General features: G+C 54.4%; 7 protein-coding genes across 7 annotated transcripts; 3 read left to right on the top strand and 4 right to left on the bottom strand.

Annotated features, from left to right (window-relative positions):
• Window positions 1-2,253: 2,253 nt before the first annotated feature.
• BO82DRAFT_74592 (Zn(II)2Cys6 transcription factor domain-containing protein) lies at window positions 2,254-4,538 on the bottom strand. The gene is made up of 2 exons (XM_025641512.1): window positions 4,317-4,538; window positions 2,254-4,257 (listed from the first exon to the last, which is right to left on the bottom strand). Exons 1-2 carry the CDS (start codon window positions 4,371-4,373, stop codon window positions 2,752-2,754), a joined length of 1,563 nt encoding a protein of 520 aa, XP_025492003.1. The 5' UTR covers window positions 4,374-4,538; the 3' UTR covers window positions 2,254-2,751.
• Window positions 4,539-5,588: 1,050 nt separating this feature from the next.
• Window positions 5,589-6,745, top strand: BO82DRAFT_354282 (OSTA/TMEM184 family protein). Its single transcript, XM_025635166.1, has 4 exons — window positions 5,589-5,674; window positions 5,726-5,851; window positions 5,921-6,070; window positions 6,150-6,745. The coding sequence occupies exons 1-4, from the start codon at window positions 5,603-5,605 to the stop codon at window positions 6,525-6,527; spliced, it is 726 nt and encodes a 241-aa protein (XP_025492002.1). The 5' UTR covers window positions 5,589-5,602; the 3' UTR covers window positions 6,528-6,745.
• Window positions 6,746-7,205: 460 nt separating this feature from the next.
• BO82DRAFT_335207 (alpha/beta hydrolase) lies at window positions 7,206-8,317 on the top strand (the record flags this gene model as incomplete). Its single annotated transcript, XM_025633294.1, has 1 exon — window positions 7,206-8,317. Exon 1 carries the CDS (start codon window positions 7,565-7,567, stop codon window positions 8,315-8,317), a length of 753 nt encoding a protein of 250 aa, XP_025492001.1. The 5' UTR covers window positions 7,206-7,564.
• A 1,109-nt stretch (window positions 8,318-9,426) lies between these two features.
• BO82DRAFT_335202 (MFS transporter) lies at window positions 9,427-11,397 on the top strand (the record flags this gene model as incomplete). Its single annotated transcript, XM_025633293.1, has 9 exons — window positions 9,427-9,929; window positions 10,014-10,070; window positions 10,138-10,318; window positions 10,389-10,612; window positions 10,666-10,797; window positions 10,872-10,928; window positions 11,019-11,152; window positions 11,210-11,282; window positions 11,334-11,397. 9 exons carry the CDS (start codon window positions 9,427-9,429, stop codon window positions 11,395-11,397), a joined length of 1,425 nt encoding a protein of 474 aa, XP_025492000.1.
• Window positions 11,398-11,562: 165 nt separating this feature from the next.
• Window positions 11,563-14,101, bottom strand: BO82DRAFT_283227 (beta-glucosidase; the record flags this gene model as incomplete). The annotated part of the gene is made up of 2 exons (XM_025631401.1): window positions 11,563-13,841; window positions 13,924-14,101. 2 exons carry the CDS (start codon window positions 14,099-14,101, stop codon window positions 11,563-11,565), a joined length of 2,457 nt encoding a protein of 818 aa, XP_025491999.1.
• A 559-nt stretch (window positions 14,102-14,660) lies between these two features.
• BO82DRAFT_364696 (uncharacterized protein) lies at window positions 14,661-15,768 on the bottom strand (the record flags this gene model as incomplete). The annotated part of the gene is made up of 4 exons (XM_025636965.1): window positions 14,661-14,909; window positions 14,943-14,952; window positions 15,034-15,137; window positions 15,187-15,768. The coding sequence occupies 4 exons, from the start codon at window positions 15,766-15,768 to the stop codon at window positions 14,661-14,663; spliced, it is 945 nt and encodes a 314-aa protein (XP_025491998.1).
• Window positions 15,769-18,907: 3,139 nt separating this feature from the next.
• BO82DRAFT_364695 (uncharacterized protein) lies at window positions 18,908-20,561 on the bottom strand (the record flags this gene model as incomplete). Its single annotated transcript, XM_025636964.1, has 3 exons — window positions 18,908-19,326; window positions 19,644-19,836; window positions 19,899-20,561. 3 exons carry the CDS (start codon window positions 20,559-20,561, stop codon window positions 18,908-18,910), a joined length of 1,275 nt encoding a protein of 424 aa, XP_025491997.1.
• Between the last annotated feature and the right edge of the window lie 1,290 nt (window positions 20,562-21,851).

Here is a 21,851-nt window from a genome sequence, read left to right as displayed (position 1 = left end):
TAGAATCTGCAAGCTTGCACTGCAAGTTGATGAAGGAATGAGGATGATGAGGAGAAGGAAGCTGCATCCGAGGGGTAGCGGACGAGGTCTTTATACGCCCGTTGTTGTGAAGAAAAAAGCCCATTGCTGCAGGACGAAGCGAGTCAAGCAGGAAAGTCTATTCGCTGCCACAGTGGGCACCAGGGAGTTCGTTCCTGCGGCCCCTGTGCGTGCCTGGTGGATGTGCCTGTTGGATGTGCCTGTTGGCCTCCTCCGGAGACGCAGGAACTAGGTTGCAAAAACGAGCGCTCTATCACGGGCTTTCCCAATGGGAGGTGAACATGTTCATGTCGGGGATTTTCTGGTCAGTAAAGGCCCCAGTCAGCACCAATCAAGACCATGCACCACCAATCGGACCACCCGCACGGATGCAACCGAGGCCGATCTGGAGTTGCCATTGGTTCGTGGCCATCACGCCGGTTCAGATCCCTGGAGCCAATCAAAGCGCTGAAACGGGCGATCCGGGTCGGTGGTGAGTGAAACTAAGCCCTACCGGGACTAGTCGCCGGAAGTGACACCCGTTTCAGACTGAGCCTTCAGCGTCGAGGTCAGCTCAACAAAGCCCCCTCTTTGTCTCAAGGTCTTCCAAGATATACTCTCGTGCCTGCACTATACATCTCCCCAACTACTTCTCTTATGGCAAGGTATGGTCCAGGTTGCAGACCAGGAGCCTGCCTACCGCCTGCCTACCACCAGTGCCCCGATGACCTCATGAGTCTTCGTACTTCCCTGACCAAGTTGGCTAGCTACTCAGCAAGTAGAGCAGGGTGGGTCGACCACCGTCCAATGCGGTAGGGCAGGATGGGGTCGGTTTCAAGTGTCTTTCTTCGGTGAACCTCGGGGCTCTCGGTTTCAGATTCATTCCAACCTGGCAGGACCTCGAGTCTCTTGCTGTGTCCAAGGGCCCGCCCGGTCATGTCATGTATGCATTTAATTAGGGTATGCGACCTCCGTTGGTGGTTTTCTCCAGTCCCGCCCGCACAGTATCTGCCCCTATGATCGCCCCTTTCGCGTGAACCGCACTATTCTGATCTCCATAACCCATGGTTCCCTGATTTTTAGCATCGGTGATAATAGTTGCCCATTCCGCCCCTTATCCAAACAGCGATCGACCGCTGTCTTTGCAGCCATTCAGAGATTGACGCTCCCAACACTACCAAAACTACACCACCACATACTGTTCATGTCAGCACAACACGGCCCCCATCAGAAGCTCCCACCCTGCCATCCAGCTGCTGAGAACTCAACTACCCCGCGTTGGGTGGCTGAGGGAATCCCACGGCTTGGTTGAGCCATAATACGCTTACTCTCCTGCCTTCTCCGGCCCTCTTGGCACCATCCGACTCCTGATTCAGGCGCAAAAATAGCGACGCCCCTTCTGACCCTTTGCGAAGAAGCGGACCGAGACATAAGCCCAATTTCAATCCTGCAGAATAAGGGTGATTGCTCCGCAAGTCATGCTGGAGTTGTGTCTGTGTTGTCAATCTCGCCCGTCAGCCTTGTTGGTGAGGAGGATCTTCTCACGCGTAATGCTCGCGTTGCATTGACGGAGAATCGACACTGCTTGCGATCCGGGTCTCTGGTGACGGCAAACCCCGACTAACCGCAAGCTTACCCAGCGGGACCACTTGTGCTGTACATACAATACTGCGAGAGGCGATTTACCCCTGGAAAGCGAGACATGCAGTTGTGGTGTGTGTTGCTCCAACAAGCGCATGATTGTCTTCCTTGACCCTTTGGATCTCAGATTGCGCTGCGCCTTATCCTTGACTCTATTTTCGCGGGCCGAAACCAGTGGTGAGACAAGCAAGACGATCCAGTGTCTTGAGAGCACAGCTAAGGGAGAGACTTCCAGGCTCGAGTCAATCTAGGCACACTCGAAATCTGCGTGGTATTTACTTCACTTGTGTCGATCCTATTCAGGACTGAAGAAAGGGTGATCTAGACACGTTCGATGATACTCACCAACAGGTCCAGTGCACAATGCTAGGCTTCTTGGCTCATGTTGAGCAGCCATCTCGCCCCATGCATGTTGACACATTCGGTTAACAACCGGTTCCTGAGTCCCACGGGTTTCTGTCAGTCGCTACTCCTCTGACATTCGGTTAACAACCGGTTCCTGAGTCCCACGGGTTTCTGTCAGTCGCTACTCCTCTGACGGCCTCTTCCCTAGCACCAACTCCCCATCAGGAGAGGGCTACGATATTGCTGGGCAAACTGAGCTCGGACACCGGTGGTCGAATCAAGAATTCGCCGGAGGTGAGCATCAGTTAAAATCAAACTTTCGGCCGGGTCAATCCAAAAGGGAGCGAATTAGGGAGTTATTCCATTGATGTACTGATGGTCTTGACCGTGACAGCATCTGGCCCTCGAAGCTGACTACGTGATCGACCTGCCCCGATGACTCCATCCGAAGCCCTCTTTCGTCGGACGCATCCAGTGCACACAAGGAAGGGCACACATTAAAAGGAGCATGCAACTCCTCAAGGTGCTACACAACACATCGCCTCCGGAGTGAATATCAAGCGATCTAGGTCTGGAAGGCCGTTGCATCGACATATATTGCGCATATCGTCCTTTGCATACTGGTTTCTCTTTTGGAAGGCCTCTTTTGCATGCTAAATCGAGACAGAGATCATAGACATACCAGCCGACTGCCCCCTCTATTCCCCTCCAAGTCCGTGTCCAGCACAAACCCCTTCTTGTCCAGCGTCATCCGTCATTCTCGCGACTTCCCACCAACCGCCGCACATACAGTAGAGCATCCCCAACCCACCGCGCTCGCTCCTCGCCAACTCGATCCCTCACGCCCGGATTTCGCTGCAACGCACCCACCACTACACTGAGAGGCCACACTATCGCCAGCCCCCGCATCGCTTCCCCCTCCCCAGCTCCGCGACCACCACCAAGCCCATCACCCCCCGCAGCCGGCGGCCCCACGATCGCATTAGTACTGCGGGATATATGGCCTACCATCTCCTCGACTACCTTCAGAGCACCCATCTGCTGGTCTCGCAGCCATGCCCCAGACTGGCCAGGATCTCGCGCCGTAATCCACCGCCGACATCGGAGCAGATTCTGGGCCAGCAGGATCCGCACCGCGAACCCGAAGGTCCGAGGGATCGCCCGCCAGCTGGACTCGTAGATGTAGACACGCCGCGGCGCCCCGGGCCACTGGAGGAGGCGGTGGTCTTGGGGGGTGGCGGGGCGGTCGTAGAAGTGGAATGCGGGCGGGAGGTGGGACTCCCATTCTTGGAGCTCGCGGTCGGCTTGGATGAGCGTGGTGATCATCTCCTCGATGTGGAGGATGGCGGGATTTGAGAGGTTGCGGGGCTTCTCGTGAGCGTCCATCCAGCTGTCCAGATCGGCCTGCCACTGCGCGAGGTGATACATCGTCCGGAACAGTCGGGCGGCAGGGAGGCGTGGATCGAGAACCCCTGTCCACAGGTGCAAGGGGAGCTGGGGTCGGGAGCGCGCGTTCAGGCAGTTGACTATCATGAGCAAGTACATGAACTTGAGCAATCGTGGGTCAATGGTCTCCTCCTCTGTTGCATTTGGCCCGCGAGATTGTGTTTGCTGCTGCTGCTGCTGCTGGATGAGCGAGATGGCCCCGTGTTGATGCGCCTGCCAGGATCGGTGCTGCTGCGGTTTGCCTCCACCACCCTCCTCACTTGCGCTGCTGGGCAGGATGGTCTCGAAGAGCCCCATCAGCGAGACGGAGACGATCACATCCGTGCCGGGGACGCCGTTGCGGGTCTGCAGCTGCGACCAGATGAGGCCGATGGCCTTGGAGTACTCGGTACGGGCGAGGATCTCCAGCTGCGGGATCTGCCGCTGCCGTTGTTGCTGTTGGCGCGCGTGGTGGGCCAGGGCCAGCGCTCGAATGGCTTGCGCCGAGGCCGGGTTGCCGGCTGGTTGGCGGTGGAGCTTGGGCAGCATCTGGAAGAATTCCAGCCAGGGATTGGAGACGGCAACCGTGCATCCGAAGTCCCGATAGAAGGTGGCTAATGCGTGATGCTGGAGATCGTCGGCAGGGGGGCTAGGGCTTGGCGATTGGAGGGGACTTGGGACGGCCGCAGCCCTCTGGCGCCACAGCGAGACGGCTCGCACGGCCGCCTTGGTGTTCTCGTTGCGGAAATCGATCTCCAGTGGGTCGGGGTAGTGACAGTTGATGTCCTGACGAGTACATCGGGCGCACTGCGGTTGGTCTTCGCTGCACTGCAGTTGATAGTCTGTTAGGGTAGTTGCATTGGATGAAGGGGGTGATGCTGAGTTACCTTGACCTTGGATTTACGGCATGCAAGGCAGCCTCTACTTCTACGGCTGCGACTCATGGGGTCTTTGTTGCTCTGCTTGAAGGCGAGCTGAGGGTAGTGATGGCTCAGTCAGTCAGTGAGGGCAGAGTATACAGAATGCAGAATGTGGACAAAGCCCCGAGACGTGGGCATGAAACACTGCCACGTGGGAGGAATGCGCTTAAGGTTCTGGTCTGCAGTTGCAAACTGTAGGGAACTCTCGTTTATGAGTGTCTGAAGAAGGGTGTCGGCGATATTGATGCTGCGTCCTGCGGCTGACAGCCTCGTAAAGTGTGCACGGCTGTGGAGGTGGGGCCCGATTGTCTTCCTATGTAAGTTCCTGCTGAAGCTTAGATGATTTTTCCTACTGATGCTCGCGCCTCCTGCCGCAAATTGCCTAGTGTCAGTGGGGATACAGTGGAGATACGTGTTTGCGGCTGTGCTGGAAACCAATGATGCGATGAAGGAATCTATACGTGCTCCTCCTATAAACCCCCGTCTCGCCTCGCTTGCCTCATATGGACTAGCGCCACGACAGGCTATGCTAAGACTCTAGTATGGAGTAGATTGATTGCACGCCTTCACGGCCACACCGACGTTTGTTGTGTCAATCCTTTTCGACGATCAGCTGGGAGGAAGGATATAAAGGCTTGCTGCGCATGTGTGGAGAGGCATTGCTCATAACAATTGCCTTGTATCGCAGCCCAGAAGCGGTACTTGTGTGGTCAAAACGTGCTCTAGAACATCAATACTTCTTGAAAATGGGTATATTTCACCACGACAGCAGCAGCAGCAGCAGCCATGCGAATCACACATGTCCCACAGAGTCGCTTTCAGAAGGCAAGTCCCACCATTTGGTGCCAAAAGACGGGACTAACTGTGAATGACAGTGGCCTCCCAGCCATTCCTCCACAACATGTCATTCCATACCTTCAACATGATCCTGTCCGGGGCTTGTACGGCGTTCACTTGTCTGACGATTCTCACATTAATGTTTCTGCATGCAACTCATCTCAGCAAGCCCAAGGAACAGCTCAAGTATGTTGTCCTCCGCTGCCACCCTGACAATCCGCGCTTTAACAGATCACAGGATCATGCGGATCTCCACACTGCTCCCTTTGTACTCAATCTTCTCCTTGCTGGGAATCTGCTTCCCCGAGGTATACGTGTATCTGGAGCCCTGGCTCGACGTGTTTCAGTCCGTGGCGCTGGGGATTTTTTACCTGCTGATGCTGGAGTTTCTGGCGCCGTCCATCTCCCGCGAAAACATGTTCGTCGCGCCGTTGGCCATTCCGCCCCGTGGAAGTGAGTCTCCCGCCGAGAGTCTGAGCTGGTATCGAGTAAGTCCTTTTCTCCATCTCTCAGAATATTATGGTGCTAACACAGGGCAGAAAACATGGATCGCCATCTTTCAGTACCCGGCCGTCGCGCTGCTGGCATCCCTCGTAACCGACATCACCCAAGCAGCCGGGGTCTACTGCATGGAAAGCAGCAAGCCCTACTTTGCACATTTATGGGTAAGTCCCCGCGCCCACCCTTTGCTTCTCTTCCATGTTGCCAGTGATTGTCAGCCTAATCCAATCCAGATCACGATCTTCCTCAACCTGTCCCTCGTATCGGCCGTGTTTTCGGTGCTCAAGTTTTACAAGAGCTTCAAGGTCCAGTTGAAGAACCACCAGCCTCTCGCCAAGCTGCTAGCCTTCAAGCTGATTGTCGGCTTGTCATTCCTCGAACGGGTACGTCTGCCTGGCCCTTTCGCTCATGTAGTTTGTTCTAAAGGTGGAAGTAAAGCGAGACTGACAGACACTGCAACAGATCATTTTCTTCGCGCTCGGAGCGACAGACGTCCTTAAGCCGAACGCACAGCTCACCTACGCGGACGTGAACATTGGCATCCCGACGATGGTGATCTGCATCCAGATGGTGCCCTTTGCCCTGTTCTTCCACTACGCGTACTCCGTCCGGCCGTATGTCATCCACAAGACGTTGCCGACGATTGAGGCGAGCTCGAATCCGGCGTATGAGGCGGTGACGGAGCTGCGGTATCGTGGGGGACCGCTGGGGGTCCGGGCTTGGGTGGCGATGCTGGATGTGAGGGAGATCGCGGGTGCAATTCGGTTTGCGTTGTCGATGGTTCTTGGGGGTAAAGGAGTGGTGAGAGGGGAAGAGATGGACAAGCTTGGAGAGCGGTGATTTCTTTCCCTTAGGGGCGGGTTGGTTATATGCTTAGATGGAACTGTGTCGAAATGTGGGATTCGGATTCATTTGATTTGTGTTATCGTTGGTTGGTAAGGCGTCGATAGCGTTTGGGTAAAGTTTCGGCTCTTTTCGAGTGGATTACATCACTGCCTGAGGGCTGGATCCTGTCTACGATGTACATGCATGATGACTCGCTCGTAGCACAAAAGAGAGGCCACAACGAGGCTCCGAATCAACCCTTTGGCTGCATTTTTGGTGCAAATATGAAGCCCTAATTACCTAGCAGTATTGAAGAACTGTCTTAAACGAAGGAACTTGAGGGCAAATCCCTCAAAGCTGCATCGCTGTCAGCTGACGTACAGTTCATTAGTGACGAGAACCACGGCTCGATTCATACATACGGGCATTGAGTTATCTGCGACTGATGTCATCATTTTGACGGCTTTCGGGGGGTCTACGCGACATAGATACGTAAAGTGGGTTTATCCGAGCTTCATTTATCTCGCTTCGACTTCATGCCCTAAAGAGATAAGCGGTGCCATGGTTAAAACTATACTTCGTAAAAGGCTTGTCATCGCCAATCATACCACACTTACTACGTTCGCGATTGATTCAATGGGATTCTCTCTGACCTCACATTGATTTCTGATCTCTGTCCAAACTCAACTGTCTTGACTTTACGCCCTCCTGTAGAATCCTTATCAGGAAATGCAGGTTCACACAGTTGTCCTAAACACAGTCAAGCTTCAACACCCTTTGAGCCTGTCAGTGAATGCCAATTGTTGAATCCAGGACCAAGGTACCTCCACTGCTCAATACTACGTCGCCATTGCCAGTGAGGGCTGCCGCCGAACTACAGCACAATCACTCACCTGGAGCAGAATCTGGATCACCACCTCTGCCAATACACCCTCGGAGAACCCAGACCTACCCAGACACTCACAAACCTCAGCCACCTCTTACTCCGACCTGACTATTCTACACCACACATAATTGTCCATTCCTCTCACCAATCGATCGCCACCGCAAATATGCCCTCAACCGCCATTCTCTTCATCCCGGGCGCCTGGCACAGCCCAAGCTGCTTCAACCAGGTCATCGACCTCCTGCAATCCACCACAACCTACACCATCGACGTCGTTCACCTCCCCTCCGTCGGTCCCGAGAACCACCACTACCTTCACGACTTCACCGAAGACGTTCAGCAAATCCGCACCCAAATCCTGCGCCTCGCCGCCGCCAGCCACCGCATCCTCGTGTTCGCGCACTCCTACGGCGGCGTCGTCGCCAGCGAGGCCATTCAGCACCTGGACCTGGAGACCCGCCAGCAAGCAAACCTCCCCGGCGGCGTCACGCAGCTCTTCCTGTGCTGCTCTTTCCTCATTCCCGCGGACCACTCGCTCAGGGACGCATTCGGCGGCCAAGACCCCCCCTGGGTGGAGGTCTCGGCGGATCAGATGGCGGCCATGCCGCGCAATCCGATCGAGGTATTCTATCAGGATGTGCCGGAGACGGCGGCGCGCACGGCCGTGGCGGAGTTGAAACCGCATAGCTATCGCACGTTCTTTAGTGTCTGTCGCTTTGCGGCGTGGAAGGTCGTGCCGACCACGTACCTTTATTGCGCGAGAGATCGGGCAATGCCGGTGGAGGCGCAGAAGCAAATGGTGGAGGGGGTCGGGCAGGGGTATCGTATTCGGACGGAGACGTTGGATGCTGGGCATAGTCCGTTCTTGTCGAGGATGGGGGAGGTGGCTGGTGCGATTCACAGAGCTGCTGAGTTTTGAGGTAGGATTTCAGGGTTGAATGGGTGGGTGGGAGGGAGGGGGGGAAGGAGTTGGATTGGGAATTTGACGCATGCTAAGGTTGCTGAGGAAGGAGGCTGTATCGGAGGGGCTATACCATCCATATCATAAGGGAATTTGCATGCACCATCAAGAAGTAAGACCTGTCAGTTGCAGTGCTTCCATTGGTAGATGAGGATGGACTTGATTGATGCGAACAGCTTCCAATGTCTGTGAGCCATTCCTAGCCAGCCGCCTGAGTCAGTAAAAAACATGCTTCTGGGACAGCCACTCACCCCATCGGGTCGGACAGACCTTGGAGGCTGTGCGACAGCCCCGGTAATGCAGCTGCAGTGAGACCAATTGGAAAATAAGGTACTTGAACATACTGCCGGAGGACAGTGTAACTCCGGGGTGGACGTTCTCTCAGCATCATCAACAGCATCATACGGTCTGATATTATCTGCTAAAGCAAGTACAGGAGATTGAGGGAGTATTGCAACAACTGTATCCACATTCTCCGAGAGTATGTACAGCGGGCAGTGCTCAGCAGCCAAGGTCAGGTCAAAGACTCCTAGCCCTAATGTTGTCGGCCAACCGCATTGTCCAAAGGGACGGCAGCAACGCATTCCACCCTGGGATCAGATAGAAGGTTATTGAGGAACTCGGAGAAAGGTCCAATCATAGTAGACTTGCAATGCACAGCGACAGTGGCCAGATGGAGAAAGTTGAACTATACAAGGTATACCGTAAGAACCATATGCCTAACCAACCACCGCCCATCGCGGGCTCGTATAGCAGGGGAGATGACGGTCTCACGAAAAAACCACAATTCGCCGATCATGACACCACTTCGGAACAAACAGAACAGACTCTGTTTGTCCGAGGGTGTTGGACTTTAGGGGCCAATCGAAGATCCGGGTCCAACCATCAGCGGTGTTCAGCCAGACCCATTCTCTCCCAATGCACTCGCTTCTTCCCCGCAGCATGAACCTCAACAGTTTCAACGCAGCATTTCCCCTTCTTCTTTCCAGAATCAACCAGCCTACTCATTCCTCTTTCCAGGTCAACAAGGAAAGAAAGGCATGGAAACCTCCTCCCACTCGACAGAAATGGACCTTGAGTCACTATCCAGCGACGCCTTCGAAGTCCGCTGGGCCCCCGAAGACGCCCGCGCGAACCCGCATTGTCTCGCACCGCGGCGCAAATGGGCGATTGAGCTCCTCATCTGCTCCACCACTCTCTGCATTACCGTCACCAGCTCCCTGTATGTCAGCACCTACCACCAGATCACCGAGGAGCTGCGCTGCTCGCGCATCGTCGCCACCCTGGGGCTAAGCCTGTTCATCGGCGGGCTGGGCTGGGGGCCCCTGGTGCTCTCGCCGCTGTCAGAGTTCTATGGGAGACGCCCAATCTTCCGCATCTCGCTGCCGCTGTTTGTCCTCTTCCTGGTCCCCTGCGCGGTCGCACGCAACATCGAGACGATGCTGGTGGCGCGGTTGCTGACCGGGTTAGCTGGGGCGGCGTTCACCAGCGTGGCGGGCGCGACAGTAGGGGATCTGTATACCAAGGAGAAGTTGCATTTTCCGATGCTGGTGTATACGGCGTCGCCTTTGTGGGTCTGATATCTTGATCAATGGAAAGGGGTAGTTGTGGTGGAGGAAGGGAAACTGACTGATGGCTGATGGCGAAATGATAGCACCGGATCGAGTTTCGGACCCATGCTTGGGGGTCTGGTCAATTCGTTTGCGTCATGGTGAGTAGAGTCCAGCCAGCCGACGTCTGGACAATGAGTCTCACATGGATCTGCTTCCTGAGTAAAGGCGCTGGTCGTTCTACACCCTCCTCATCTGGTCCTCCATCCAGTGCCTCCTCGTCCTCTGCTTCGTACCGGAGACCTACCACCCCGTCCTCCTCCGGAGCAAAGCTCGTCGTCTTCGCAAGGAAACAGGGGATGAGCGATGGAAGGCACCGATCGAGCGGTTGGATCGGTCGATCTCGATGGTGCGTGTTCCCTGGACTTTTCCTTCATTCCAGGGCTTGTTCTATGCAACTCGGCTGGCTAATCTTCCAGACCGTTCTCCGCTCACTTTACCGCCCGTTCATGCTCCTGTTCCTCGAGCCCATGTGTCTAAATCTCTGCCTCCTCTCAGCCATTGCCCTGGGCATTCAGTACCTGTTCTTCGGCTCGTTTAAGATTATCTTCGGCACGGTCTACAGTTGGGGGCTGTGGCAGTCTGGCCTCACGTTTGCGGGCATCACGGCCGGGATGGTCGCTGTGGTGGTTGCAGATCCTTGGTATAAATCTTTGCCCTTGTCCGGAGTGAGTGGTCTGATACCTTTGGTGGTAGGTGTCGCAGGTTGTATTTTCGGATGAACACCCTGCAGCAGATTGACGAGAGGAACCCCGAGCGACGACTGCCACCGGCAGTGATCGGGGCGCCGCTGTTGACAGTGGGGTTGTTCTGGTTTGCTTGGACGGCGTGAGCTTTCTCCTCCTTGCTTTCTTACCTCATGTGCAAGGAGTGTGTCCGAGCCAATATTGACCGTGTAGCAGACTGCCTTCGGTGCATTGGGCGATCCCTATAATCGGGAGTTCCTTGTTTGGAGCAGGGTAAAGTATACCTCAAAGTTTCCCGAGGTTCTCTTGGTGGTGAAAAATGTGAAAACTCAGGGCTCCGCTGACAAGCGGCATGCAATGCAGAATGATCCTGGTCTACGCGGGCGTCTTCACCTTCCTGGTGGATGCGTACCCTGTATACGCTGCTAGTGCCCTAGGGGCCAATAGCTTCACGCGCAGTACTTTTGCCGCTGCGTTTCCTTTGTTCGGGTATCCGAGTAAGCTTGCGATTCATACATGAAGCCGGGTTGTTCAGGAAGCTAACAAGAGATCAGTGTATCACACGCTGGGCAACCAGTGGGCGACCTCCTTGCTGGCGTTTCTGAGTCTGGTGATGGCTCCATTTCCGTGAGTGTTGCGCTGCAGCTGGTGTCTGGTGGCTGACTTCGCTGGGGTTAGATATATCTTCTTCAGATACGGGAAGAAAATCCGACGGAAGAGTCGGTTTGCCACGCAAAAGTAGGGTTACCGCAATAAGAGCTGAGCTATTCCTGTGCACCCCAGTGAGGGGGTTTCGGGCAATCGCTACAGAAGATATAAACATATCCCAATTCATGACTCATTACTACTTCGAGTACAGTCCATTCACCCCCTCGAGCACTCAATCCCCCACTTTATGCCTTCCTCATCAATTGACCAGCGTAGCCGTCACGTTGGCGTGGAAATCCCGACTACTGAACCCCGCGCGGAAGGTAAACCGTCCCGAGGGAATGCGCCACTCCTGCGCCATCACGTCCCAGTAGCTGACATCACGCCGTGCGAGGTCAAACGTGACCGTCTTGTTCTGTCCCGCGGGCACCCAGATCTTGTCAAATCCACGCAGCTGGCTCGGGGGTGTCCCCGCGGGCGCCGAGTCGGGGAATCCCACGTACAGCTGTGGGATGGCATAGCCGTCCACGCCGCCGGTGTTGCTCACCTGAGCGCTTAGGGTGTACACCGTCTCCCAGAGGGCGGGATTTCCACCTGGTTGAATGGGCTGGGCCGCGGGCAAGGCCGTGAGGTTGGTTCTGGGCGTCGTGGTGTGCAATGCGCTCAGGTTGAAGGTGGTGTAGCTGAGGCCAAAGCCGAACTCATAGCGCACAGGGATGTCGTGAGCATCGAAGTAGCGGTATCCGACCTCCAGTCCTTCATCAAACCAGCTCTGCCAGTCGTAGGTTCCGTTGGTCTGCACCGCGGTGGTCACGGGGGCGTTGTAGTCCGAGGCGTTGTAGGCGATCACGTAGGGCAACTTGGCCGATGGGTTCACCTCGCCGTACAGGAGGTCCACCAGGGAATTGCCCGACTCCTCACCGGGGTAGTGCGCCGCCAGGATGGCCGTCACGTTAGGGTGATCGGCGAAGGGCAGCACGTTGATGCCCGCCGAGTGGGTGACCACCACCGTGTTGTTGCAGTCACGCGCCACGGCCTCCACCACCGCGGGTCCATCCCAGTCCAGCTCCAGCGAATTCCGGTCCTCGTTCTCCTGCGACCAGCTCTTCAGAAACACCAGACAGACGTCCGGTTGCTGCGGGTTCCACAGCGAGGATAGCCCCGAGGTGGTGATCAGTGTGTTGTTCAGCCACGACTGCACCAGCGCCCCGTCCCGCCGGGCCCGCGCCGTGATCGCCTCCAGCGGCGTCGACAGGAAGCTAAACCGACAGGTGCCCGATCCGCCGGCGTTGGCCAGCGTTCCGTACTCATAGTCATTCTGGTTCGAGGCTCCCTGCGTCATGGGGCCGGCGTCGTTGCCAACAATCACGATGTTGCGCGGCTTGCGCAGCGGCAGGGCGTTGCGCTCATTCTTCAACAACACGGTCGAGGCCGCGCCATGTGCACGGATTAGCTGGCTGTGGTTGCCGCGCACGTCGCGGTTCTGCTCGCCCGTGAACTGCCAGTCGTACAGCCAGGTGTCCGGGGGCGAGTCGATGTTAAGCGGGCCGACGGAGGCATCGACGCTGGGGTAGGCGGGGTCGTCCTGGCCCAGCCAGAAGTACGGAGTCATGATGCGCACGATCATGTCGTCCAGGCGAGTGCTGGTGACGGAGCCATTGCGTACCGCCGCCGTCAGGTTCTGGCCGAAGTAGGAGCCCTCAGTCCACAGCTCGCCGTAGACGGTGAATCCACCGGGCATGGTCATATCCATGCCGCTTTCGATTGAGGCGACGCCACTGTGGGTAGCGCCCCAGTCGGACATGACGTAGCCCTGGAAGCCCAGCTCGGTTTTAAGCAGGTGGTTTAGGGCGTATGAGTTCTGGCAGGCGTGCGACCCGTTGATGCGGTTGTAGGAGCACATGACGCTGGCGACGCGGGCGCGGAGGGCGTTGGCGAAGGGCCACATGTAGATCTCGTGCATTGTGCGGTCATCCAGGTTGGAGGAGACCGAGTCCTGGATGTAGGTCGTCGCGTTGGCGTCCGGGGCGTAGGTCGGGTTGCGCTGGGTCTCCTGCTCGTAAGCGATCCAGTGCTTGGCGTTGGCCTGCACGCCTTCGTCCTGGATGCCTCGGATCGTCTCCTCCATGCACACCCCGGTCAGGTACGGGTCGGCGGCGAACCCTTCCCAGGTCCGGCCGTTGTATGCACTGCGCCCCAAGGGGCCTCCGATGGGACCCAGCACCACATGTGTCCCCTTGGCTTTGTGCTCCTGCGCGATTGCCTGTCCGCGCGTGTAGAGCAGGTCGCGGTCCCAGCTGGCGGCCGCGGACACTCCACTGACAAAGACGCTCGAGTAGTCGCCCTGCTGGAGGCACTGTGGTCCGTTTTGCAGACAGAGTCCCGTGAAGTTGAGCCGTGGGATGGGCAGCACGTTGCCGACGCAAGGGCCCGGTTGGCCGGTAGCCATCCAGGTCTTCTCCTCCAGAGTCAGTTGGGAGACCCAGTGTTTGGCCGTGGCTAGCGCCTGATCCCATCCGCCAACGCCGGTGATGTTGGCTGAGCGTGGGAAGAGTCAGTTAGCAGGGAAAGAGCTGTAGAAGTGGAGGGATTATTGGGTTCAACGCCAGAGAGGACCTACGGGAAGGATAGACCGCCGGGGAAGAGCTGTAGGGTGTCAGAATGGTGGTGTTCAGCGGCTGCACATGACTGAAGGGCTTGCCAGGATGGTTGATTGAGGCCTGGCAAGTGTTCGCATGGACCGAGGGAGCCAGCAGCGTCCCTGAGAGGAGGAAGGCGTAGTCGGTTGAGACCTTCATCGCAGTCAGATGGGCCTTGACTGGAGGAACTGAGGTCGCCGTGGAGGACTGGATTCAAATGCAATGAGACGTCCACAAGATCCTCTATTTATTTACCTCGAAGTAAGTATGCCGTGACTCCAAACGGGAAACACGGCGTAGCGGTGTTGCATTGTTAGATTGCATCATCATCTTCATCATCATATCCATTAGGGCTCGGGATGAAGTCCAAAGCCGGGGATCTGCCTCGTGCCGAGTCCTCGACCCCAACCAACGCCAACGCTCCACAAATCCTACCCGTGGGGGTTACGTGCGGTTGCGGGGACAGTCAATACTCAGTGGCCTCATATCTCGCCTCCACTTTCCATGTATTCAGTATAATTGATCATTTGCCTAAGTTTTGCCGAAGAAATTTCCCCGGCGCGGTCGATGACGTAGACGGGTTAATTGTTCAGTGGGTTACCAGTACGGAGTATTGCTAGCGAAACTGAACCTGGACCCCGTTCAAGTGATTGTTCAATACCGTGAATACCGTAAATTCTGGGAATCCTGCGAATCCTGTACATTCTTAAGGAGTTACTTAGTAAGTGAAGTGGGGGCTCGGTCCGATAACCGGAGGGTTGTTGCTGATACGGCAATCCCCACTTTCTTCCCCCTCGTGTGAATTGCCGTTTTCATGTAGACAAAAGCCTTGGTTTTCAACAAGCATCATGAGCAAATTGGAAGGGTGTGCTTGAGTGGTATTAAGTAGGAGTAGACCGGACGGTGGTAAAATGTATAGGACGTACGTAGAAGGCGTAATTTGTAATTGGTTCATTTGTTTCTTTTTCTGGTTGGCTTTAATCGTTTTGCATGGTCATACCAACAGGTTACTAGGTACCACATGAGGTTATTACCCCTCAGCAGGCCCGCAGCAGGCCCGCAGCAGGTCCTCAGGAGGATACAACTCTTACGGTAACTTCACCTTCTTGTCCACTTCTACACTCGGCCTTCGCTTTCCGGAGAAGTAATTGGTCGGCCAGCCCGTACCAATCACTAGGGAAGAAGTATGGATCGTCTGCACTACAGTAGACTTTACTAAGCTAAATTCCTTGTATACAATCTACTACAATCTTCAACATCTGGTAACCAACAACCTTCGGTCCTGGTTCGTTGATGGCGACGGTGAGTGCATCCCTTGGGCCAACGCTGGGGTGATGTCCCCGTTCTCCCGTGGCAGAGAAACCGCTGACGATCTTAGTACCAGTCACCATATACAATGTACAGCTGCCGCTGATTTGCTCCAGCAGTGCTTGAATAGCAGGATCCGTCAGGCGGGCCTGTACGGTGCTCTGGCTGGGCATGTCAGCGAGTTCGTAGTCCACGATACTGTCGATGCTGATGTTTGTTCTCCAGATCACTAATCCCTCATGTAGAAGAGTCTCGAGGGGGACCTCTTCCACCCCAGATACAAGGCCGAACTCCCGTGAAACTTGGGCATCCCAACGTATGTCCATTGATGGACTCCTCCAGATTTCTGGATATTGCGCCTTAAGCTCAGCCGCTGTGACTGTCGTAAGCGGCCGATGGGGCTCGCTAGGATTTAAGAAGATATTACCCAAGCGAATCAGATCGTCGGGAGCGTGATCAAGGCCCGGGGCCAGCGCCCAGCTGTTATGTATCCTGTCAAGGATTGCTAATACATTCATGATGGATAGGATCTGGGCTGGTGTTGTGGTGAGGTCGGTGAGGATTCTGATCCGGGGGTTGAAAGACTGTTGTGGGTAGCAATACCATGCATACGCTTTAAATACCTCTCTAAAAATATAAAACTGCAGCATCTACTTGATCCAATCAGGCATTGTTCGCTTTTGGGTCACAGCGAGCACCGGTTCCACTATCTCCGTGCCATAGGGCTACTTATGGCTTCCTTGACTGGCCCATTATTATCTCAACGGAATTGATTGAAGGGTACTTTTCTACGTTGACAGAAGACAGGCAGTCTTTTGTTCCTTTCTCAAGCACTGATGGCACAACGAAAGATGGATTGTCACGAAAGAGCGAGCTGGTTCAGAGTCAAGGTGGGCGCAGGTAGGGTTACAACGAGCTTAGTACCATGTGAAGGTCAGGCAGCGGAAATCTCCGCTTTCCGTGGATCGGACTTGGTGTGCGTATTGTTCGCGGTTGTCTTGGTCTTTATAGCAATGCCGCGGTTACTCATTCGAACAATGACAACCAAAGATAGATTGCCAGTGTGAGCTTGCCTTGCACAACTTCTTGCATCCAAAGACCAGCCACCTCACTGTCACTTTTTCCTTTCCGTGGACAGCCACTGCGAGGCATGGCCGGACTCATACTGCAGGCATCTCCCGCATGCCCTCGTTAATCGGCTGACTCCACGTCTACCAAAGAATGGCGATTGCTGGGCACTCTGCCGCAGCGCCTGATTCCTACTCCCCGTCCAGACCGGGGGAGGCAAATAGCCTTGGAGACAGGACGGCAGCTTCAACCGGATGTGACAACATGATTGGTCGTAGAGACGAGGATGACGACGGAAAGGCATGAAGAAAAGATCTGCGAGAATGATGTGCGTAAATCGAGTTCCCATAGACTCGACACCTAGGGATATAGGACTTGGGATTGCAGTCGACTGTCCCATACATGTAATCAGTGATCGAATCGGCTTCAAGCCGGGGGATCCTCAATGCTAACCCTGACGCTCCACAAAACCCACCCGTGGGGCGGTTGCGGGGATCGTCAATGGCCTCACATTTCCTGTCCACTCTCCATATGGTAGTCAGTATAATACATTTCCCGAAGCTTTGCTGAGAGACAATTTCCTGGCACGCTCGATGATCTTGAAGATGGATAGATGGGGTAATTAGTACAATATGCGTATGGTAATAACAGGTGAATCACTAAGTATACATGCATATTACCTTTTTCAGCAGTGGGAGAGGGTAGTACGGTGCTGTAATTATGGTCACGATTAGTCACGATGTATGTGACCCTTATGATCGGCATATAACCCTTGTCTACAAGGAATGTGCCTTTACGAGGAGAATGGATGGTAGGATTCCAGGACTCAGCCCGTCTGATGACCGGAGGGGTTGTTGATTGATTGCCTGATGCGGTGATGCGGCGATCCGCGCCATTCTTTCTTTCGACTCGTGTGAATTGGCGCTTTCAGTGTCCTGTTAAATGCCTTGATTCTGCGACAAGCATCACAAACAAGCAAGGTGATATAATATGTATGGGGTATTAGGTAGTTAGTTTATAGATGTAAGCTGTCTTGTATGTAAATCCATGATTGGTTCGTATTTAAGGGGGATTTTATCTGTTGGGTTACACCACTTGGTCATCCCAATGGTTTTGTCCCTCAGGAGGGTGAAATGCGCTCAACTATAACTTCACCTTCCGTTCTCTTCTATACTCGGCCTCAGCTACTTGGCGAAGTACTTTTTGGGCGAACATCATCCACGTATTCAGAAATAAGTATGGGTCACCCTTCAGCAGGCCAGTAGAGCCTAAGCCTGAGCCATGATTTGGGAACCATTACCATCTCCAATAATTTGGAGGCAATAATCACCGGGCCTGGGTTATCAATACTGACTTCGACACTATCCCATGGGCGACCCTCCCCGGGGTAGTGGTACCGTTGCCCAAGCACTGTTTTGTCTTTAGTGTAGTTTTTTGCAGCCAGTCATGGTGCTGACTATGCCGAGGCCCTTGAGAGTCAAATTTTAGTACTCGCCCTACTCTAACTCTCGGGGTCTGGAAGAAGATAGCTCCAGCTCACCTATTGTGACCTTTGTCAATTGCTGCAGCACCGCGACGAGCAATCAGTCCCAAAGGGATCATCCAGGAACCCAATTCACAAGGGGGAGTGTAATGCTCCCTAGCTTTGATCTCCCTGGTGCGGCCCATGACAATCTCGAGCAGCCCTTAGCCGACAGTATATTGTCCCCGGGTGGTTCAAGCTGGCTTCGCGCTAGGGCTGGCCTTCCTGGAATTATTGGTATGTGACAGGCAGGTTCCTGCCAACCTGGAGCCCAGTCTCCATGTACAGTACAACTGGCTGCTGCCGGCAGTCCAGAATTCTTGAGTACGAAACTATCGAATAGCGGGATCAACGAGACGGGGTTGCACCTACTCTTTGCTGAGCGCTGGGGCAGTATGCACTGTCTCCGAGAAGTCGACGCTCAGCATCCCCCACGTTTCATGCGCGCCATTCGTATTGGGTTAATTGACCGTTGGTTTATGGGCAGCGGACGATATTCACAGTGTATCAGGTTGATTCATAGCCCTCCAAGTGTTTAATGTTGAGTATCCCCAATCGCCTGCTAGCGTCGTCTTCAGGTGCAGGATATTCTTTCTTCTAGCTCAGTCGGAGGGACTGTCGTGAGCGCACGCTATGTAATCCATCTAAAATTGGAGCTGGGTAAATACCAAATAAGTCTTTCGGTGCCTTCGCAATATCGCATAACTCATTCAAGCTATAGACACAAGTGGCCTTCCTATTCTCCTTTCATCCATTCAGGACCATGCACAGCTAGAAGTGATTGGAAGTAAAAAGTAACCGAAAGACACTATTGATGAGTGAAACAATGTCTTTTGCTGGAAACGGATCCACCTACACTCTTTATTCTCGCATGCCTGAATATGACTCTCTCCAATCTTACCTCAGCGATAGATAGCCTTAAAAAGAACCTCTGAAATTCACTCACAGACAGAATGGACCCAACAAAGAGATACACCCCAATAGCCTTGGCTCAGCTTACCTGCCGGACATGCTTCAATACCTGCATGGAACCTTCCTCTCTCAGGCTTACCATAAACGAACACCATTCAGTTTACTCTCCCATCTGCTTCATCTTCACAACCGCAAAGCCATGTCAAACGGATCGACCTTAAGGAATGGCGGCTACTATTAACATTCGTCAGAGAACGACACAGCAGGATCCCTTGAGCATACGGCCGAGAGTCAACAGTGCCAATCTGGGAGAACCCATCTCGGTCTCTGATGCTGAGTCCGCTGGTCGGGGCTCTGAGACCTTCAGCATATATTTGCCGTATCCCCGTACCATGAAACAGAAGACGCAAGCCTGGATCGCGAAGCGCGCTAGTCTGATACAGCAACTGACACCGCGACGCAAGATGAGAGAACCCCCAACCGTGGTTGTAAGGGACACGGCTGGCCAAATGCTGGCCGAGCATACCGGGCAGCTCACAGGGCGGAAGGACTGTGGGCATAACAGCGCCACATACTATGATAGAAATGGCTATGGGACGGCCATAATCAGCTTGATACGACAGATTTGCCCCTCAACCATCATCAAACCGGTGCGCGTTGGGGATAAAAATTGATGACCTTCGAGAGGCAGGTAAAGCAATAGCTGAGGTATTGTGGTCCAATCTCATTTCAAAGTATCCTCTTGCGAGCTCTCGATATTGACCTGGCGATAGAAGATCAAGGACCTCTCCGAAGATCCTAGTGTCGCTATCGCTTGCATGGCATTCTATGTACCAGAGGACGAGCAAATCAGCCATGCTATAGACGAGGCTGTCAAGAAGAGAGACGGACATATTCTCTTCTTTGCAGCAGCAACGACGGCGAGGAGCTCAGAGATCAGGTTTCCTGCCAGCCACGAACGCGTGGTGGCCGTCCGCCCGCTAAGCTTGACAGACAGGCTCTGGTCCTCAAGTCCACAAGCGAGGTAGTGATCGCGACACTGGGCGAGTGCGTCCCAGTCCCGCCCTTCAGGAATACAGAGGAGCTGTGGGAATACAAGTCCGGCGCTTTATGGGCAGTGGCAATCATTGTTGGTAATGCAGCTACTCTGTTGCAACCTGAAAATGTGGGCAACACTTTAGAGACAAATGAGGGAATGACAATCCGCAGCAGCTGATAGCCCAGGACAACCTCCTCAGATACCCTGGAGGATTTGGAATGATGGTCGGGCGTGAATTTGGTCGCTTCGAACCCAAGCTGGAGGGACTGTTTTTGGTCCTGAATCTCAGTCGTCTTGAAGGATAGGTTCGTCGCTGTGGCAATACCAGATACCATGTAGAGCGCCCTACCACCACCGATAAACGGGCGTGAGACACCATTCAGAAACTCCAGAACGGCCTCTTCCTTGAGGCGTCTTTCGATCTCCTTTCTGCTTGGAAACTGTAAAAACATACGTTTGTGAACTTTGTCGGCTTCGTACGCGAGGATGTCGCCGGTAGACCGGTTAAATGATACCGCAAAAGACAGAAGCCCACGCAAAGGTGTAGTAAAGCGGAGCCTTGAGTTGTCCGCTTTGTCGATAGACTCGCTAACGGGTCCGTAGGGTAGATCATATGCGACTGTTGGATACTCTTGCTGCAGCACCTCCTCTGTGACCCGAGTAAGTGGCCTATCAGGCTCCTTGGGATTGATAACGAGATCGCCAAGGGCAAGTCGGTCGGTGGGCAAGGCACGAGAATCCGCGGCAAAGGCCCGAATCCTGTGAGCCATGATGGTGTGGCTTGGATTCGGGGAGTAGCAAAGACACTTAGATTGGACTGGCCTCTCGATGAGTCGGGATAAAAGATGTAAATAAAGGACAGTTGAGAGTCATTCAGTGTACCAAAGGCCTGGGCCGCGCCTTCTTTTAACCGAGCCATCTCCAGCGATGACTCTGCGTTGAAAGACTCCTGTCGCTGGTCAGTAGCTTGGCCCATCACTTGTTTCCTGCCGTGCTCGTTTGTCATTCTGGTAAAGCTCTTCGTGTCATCGTGGTTCCGGGGGGAACGCCCCTAGCACGACAAGTTCGGGAAGGGAATACGCATTGGCAAACACGTATGTATTTCCCAATGGCTCCGGAGAAAAGCCACCGCCACAGCCTAGAAGGTTTCTCTGTAAGTTGTCTGTACACTGTATGTACACGCGGATGCAGCCTGGTGGTGGACACCCGATGGAAACGGGCTTTCGTGCCAATCTCCATTGCATTGCCGGATGGCTGCAAAAAGACCTCCTTGGATGAGCTCTGAGGGCGGCCTCAGTTCCGTCCGCTATTACCAACGAACAAAGACGGCTGCACATACCCTCAGCATAACGGACTCCTACAGGATATCACTGTGGTGGGCAATATGGAGACTCACCACACCTTGAGGGTTGGGGTAGCACAGAGCACACAGACGGCAAATTGCGGTCCCCTTGGAAATCTTCTCAGAGGCAAACGAAATTCTGTTTGCTTTGCAGGCAGTACCCTCATTATTGAGAGAATGGTGTCGGTGAGCAGAGATGAGGAAAGGGGAAGGGCAAGTTGCACATCTCCCGTTGGGTACAGCAGCGTCGAGCTTCAAGATTGGGCTGTTATCTCGCCCGTTCCCCGTTGATAAAATGGCCAAGCTGTTCAGACCGGTTTCCACCGCTGCTAGATGACACTGCCTAGTCTTTCCAACCAAAGTGGGTTGCTTTACCGACGCAGCGATGGTCTGATACAAACCCCCCCCCCCCCCAAACGGCAGCTTACGGGCACCCCGCATCTCGACGTGTCTTGAGTCTGTTCTTCTCACAGCTTAATTCCCACCTACACCAACTTCACCATATCGAAGGGGATTACATTTCGCATGTGGATTACGGCCAGGCCTTCATCAGGCTGCGAGCATCAATTCATCGCGTTCATTCTTGACGATCTTGTGAAACTACCAGACCTCCTACGTCACTTTGCAGAGCATGCTTTGACGGGCAACGATGGGATTTGCCTCATTCATGCTCACGTTCCCGCCGGAATATCTTGGTGGAAGGGGACAAGGTTACGGC

The sequence above is a fragment of the Aspergillus uvarum genome (assembly GCF_003184745.1).
Source record: "Aspergillus uvarum CBS 121591 unplaced genomic scaffold BO82scaffold_26, whole genome shotgun sequence".
In the NCBI taxonomy this organism is placed as follows: Eukaryota; Fungi; Ascomycota; class Eurotiomycetes; order Eurotiales; family Aspergillaceae; genus Aspergillus; species Aspergillus uvarum.
This window is presented reverse-complemented; position numbering and strand designations above follow the sequence as displayed.